This window comes from Chrysochloris asiatica, unplaced genomic scaffold (genome assembly GCF_000296735.1).
Source record: "Chrysochloris asiatica unplaced genomic scaffold, ChrAsi1.0 scaffold00003, whole genome shotgun sequence".
In the NCBI taxonomy this organism is placed as follows: Eukaryota; Metazoa; Chordata; class Mammalia; order Afrosoricida; family Chrysochloridae; genus Chrysochloris; species Chrysochloris asiatica.
Window position 1 is genome coordinate 43,324,558 of NW_006408521.1, and position 4,205 is coordinate 43,328,762.

At 40.5% G+C, this 4,205-nt stretch overlaps 1 protein-coding gene across 1 annotated transcript in view; it reads left to right on the forward strand.

Annotated features, from left to right (window-relative positions):
- ADRB1 (adrenoceptor beta 1) overlaps positions 1–3,916 on the forward strand; it is a 19,850-nt gene extending 15,934 nt beyond the window's left edge. The window contains exon 2 of the mRNA XM_006831487.1: positions 3,840–3,916. Coding sequence (XP_006831550.1) covers positions 3,840–3,916 — 77 coding nt within the window. The remainder of the gene's footprint in view (positions 1–3,839) is intronic.
- Positions 3,917–4,205: the final 289 nt, after the last annotated feature.

The window sequence follows — 4,205 nt, forward strand, 5'->3', positions numbered from 1 at the left end:
TAATTCTTTTGACTTGCTGCCAATTTCTACTAATCAAAATGGAAAAGATATGCACTGTTTGGATTGTACCTAAAAATAGTGCGACTGTCACATCAGCAAGTGGAATTAAATTAATTTCTCGTTCTTCCCCTGCACATACACCCTCCACATTATTTAAACTTCTATCTAGAATATTGCCCCTGAATCACGTCCTTTGGAGTTTAATATACCCCAAATTTCGATGAGAACTTTACTGAGCTATTTTGTGAGGAATACACATATCTCTTCTGAAATTTCCATTCTTTACCCTGTTCTCATTTAACGGATCTCTACTATATAAATAGCCTTTATAATGCAATCAAAGAGCTTATTAGTACTGTAAGGAGTGATGCCTTGTGGATTCATTTTTCTTTCAGAGGAGGAGGCAGACAGTTTCTAACTGAATCAGATTCTGTTGCTTGATGAAGCAGTGAGTTGTTCTGGTTGTCAGGTGCTGTTGAGTCGATTCCAACTCACTGTGACCACGCATATCACCGAACGAAAACACTTCCCGGTCCTACGCCATCCTCACAATTGTTGCTACGTTTGAGTCCATTGTTGCAGGCACTATGTCCACCCATGTCATTGAGGGTCTTCCTCTTGTACAATGACCCTCTCATGGTGGTCAAATCATGGTGTCCTTCTCCAGGGACGGATCCCTCCTGATAACATATCCAAAGCACATGAGCAATTACATAGGCCTACAGAAGCATGTGCGGTAAGGGCAGATTGACCCATGGAGACAGCAGCTCATACTGCAGGTTACCACTTCAGAGTGTAGCCTTTGCAGTAATAGTATCTTGGCTCCCAGAAAGCATTGGAAGTCACCGCCTAGCCCCTTTAAACCTTGATCTTCATTAGAATGTTGAATAAACATCACTCGGAACGTGTCCCTGCCTTCTGTCCCTGAAGCCGGTGGTGTGTCCTTAAAACCACCATAATGGACTGATCGCCCTTCCTTTCAGCATGCCTTCCATATTTGAATGAAGTAAAAACATTTAGAACACCTAATTCTGAATTCTTTTTTCTTAGTGGCATTGTCGCTGATATGTACTGCAGAGTCAATTCCAGCTCGGTGATCCCATGCAAAACCAAACTAGAAGCTTCCCAGCACCGTGCCAGGCTCACGATTGTTTCCATGTGTTATAACTACTCTGCCATTCCAGCTCATTAAGGGTCTTCCTTTTTCTGCTGACTTTCGACCAAGCAGTATTCATTTCCTAATTCTCAGAAGCTCTATTTCACCATCTTTCGATGCTAACAATTCCTTTTTCTCCTCACTCCACATTCCCTTGCTCCTAGACGTTAATTAGTATTAGTGAGATCACACTGTTTTCTTCCTGTTTGTGACACAAAAGTACCCACCTATGATGCCTTTTAAATGTCTTCAGTTTGGATTTCTTCCTAGGAATTTATGGAGTGCTCATAATCATGTGACAACTGGAGGCAGAAAACATTAAAAATTATTGTATATACTTTTCCTAGAAAAGGTCTTCATGTTGAATGTAATGTTTGGGGGCCATGGGAACATCTTAAGAGGATTTATTTTTCTGACACTTGTCAGTTTTTCACTATGTGACCTTGTTGGTCTTTCAGCATCCTGACTTCAAAAGGTAACATTGGTTGTTCCACCTTCGGGTGTTGGTAGTTTTCCTAGTCATGGTTAGCCTAGTTGGCTGGTGGGCATTGTGGATAAAGCTCTAAGGCAGCAGAAAACTTGTTCAAACACATGGCTCACTTTGGCCCTGCTCACTCTTTCTCTAAATGTAGTTCTCGCAGAGCCAAATGACCTTGGGCAAGTCAGTTGATTTCCCTGAGACTCAAGTTCACCTCCCACAAAGCCCCATCCCTAGCCTTTGTTTGAAAAGCCCTTTGAGATTCTCTGATGGAAGGCTTTCTTACTTTACAAAGTCTATCATTTCCAATACTTCCTCCTGACCTTCTTTTCCCTCTGCTTGCAACCCCACCCACAAAAAAATCCCTCTATTTTTTTAAGTGAAAAGAATAACTAAGAATAGCGAAAATACATACAATACCCCATGCATCCAAACAAACAGTCCTTCATTTTACATTGCACTTAAAATTCCACAGAAACCACAGCTAAATCAAATCTTCTTTCCAAACATCGGATTAAAAAACCTGTTTGCTGTGTGCTGGACAAAAGTAGTTCTTTAATGATTCTTAACCCACAACCACTTTGAGAAAAAATTAAGTCAATTTGGGAAGTTACTCAACTCTACAGTTCTGCATTGAATTGTAAACAATAAAAGCAACTATCTAGATTCTTCTCTTTTTCTTGGAATAGCAGTTCTGAGATGGAAAGCGCAAAGAGCAATGGGAATTTGTATTTTTTGCTTACCTCTCTTTTACAGCTTGGAGAGTATCAGATTTCTTTGTTCCCAACTTAATAAACAGTGACAAATCTACGGGAACTTTACTGACTTAAAATATCTATTATGTTATCTACAGGAACTCACCTGCAGTTTTGAGGGCCTTGTTAAAAATGCTTTTAAAAAGTATATATTAATAGATGTTCCCATGACATTTTCTGCACTTCAGGGATTTTTTTTTTTTTTTTTCCCAAATGATTATAAGTAACATTTTTGCAAGATGCTCATTTTAAAGACCTCATTATGCTTTAAAGATCCTTGGATCAATCCTGAGATAATGCTTTTTGTTTTATTTTTGCTTAAAATAGGCATACTTAAGCAAAACTTGAGTAACTTAGAAAATTCCAGAATCCTTAGCACGAGAAGAGCCTTGATATGTCTAGAAATTACCCCTATCTTCATGTAAGAAGTGCTGGTAGCGAAGTGATCAAGTATGGGGCTGCTAACTGAAAGGTCGGTGGCTCAAACCCACCAGCCAATCCTCTTCGTGGGGGAAATATGAGGTCATCTTACTTCTGTAAAGATTTGTTGTTGTTGTGTGCTATGGAGTCGGTTCCGATTCATAGTGAGCCTGTACAGGGTTTCCGAGGCTGTAAATCTTTATAGGAGCAGAAAGCTTCATCTTTCTCCCGCGGAACAGCTGGTAGTTTCGAACTGCTGACCTTGAGGTTCGCAGCCTGATTTGTAACCACTAAGCTACCAGAGCTCCTCCGAAATCCACTGGAGCAGTCCTTTGTCCTTTAGAGTCACCGTGAGTCAGTGCTTCATGGAAGTCCATACCTAGATCCACACAGGTCACCGAGACTGATGAGGTTCAACTTACGATTTAAAGGCCTAATCTACCTTTTTCTTTTCTTTATTTAGTTTTTTGTTTATGAGCACAAACACATTTATTTACTAATCAAAGGTATGATCCTAATTAAATGAACACTTTGAAACAATTGCATGTAAATGTCTGTGAGAGAAATAATTGAACACAGTAATGGAAAACAAAAACAAAAAACAAAGTTTTGTGGAGATTTGCTCACTGAACTGAGCTTGTTCATTCTCACAGCTAATTCTTATTCAAAGTAAAGATAGAATTTTTATTCTACTTTTTCTTGGTCCAAGTACAGGTGACATTGTTCATAACACATTCCACAATTAATTTCCCATTTTCCAGTTTTCTTGTTATTGTGTCTTCCTTTCCATCCCACTCCTGTTGTTGAACCAAAGCACCATGTGTAAAGTTGCAGACAGTCTTGAGTTTTCCTGCCATCAGCTGGAGTTTGTTCAAGCTTTTCTCCCAGGCTACGAGAAACCTGGGTTGTTTTCAAAGTGCTTTCGCTTGTGACGGTGAGGGTTTTGCCATCAATAGTGATGATACAATCAGGTTTGGCCATTGTGCCCATTTTTCGCAGAGTCATGCCCACTCCTATTTCCTTCATGTAGTCACCAAAGCCTTTGCTGTCTACCAGACGCCATCTTCCTACCAGCTGCTGAATGGTAGCCATGGTGGGCGCAGATAGGTGGATGTGCAGAGCGATCTGGGAGGGTCTGGCGGGAGAGCGTGGCGGTGAATGTTTATCATTATTATCAGTGAATGTTTCCTTTGTTGTTTGTTGTTAGGTGGCATCAAGTTGATACCGACTCATAGTGACCCTATGCACAGCAGAACAAACTCTGCCCAGTTCTGGACCAACCTCACAATTGTTGCCATGCTTGAACCCATTGATGCTGCCACTTTTCCAATCCATCTCGCTGGGGGTCTTCCTATTTTTCTCTGATCCTCCACCTTACCAAACATGATATCCTTCT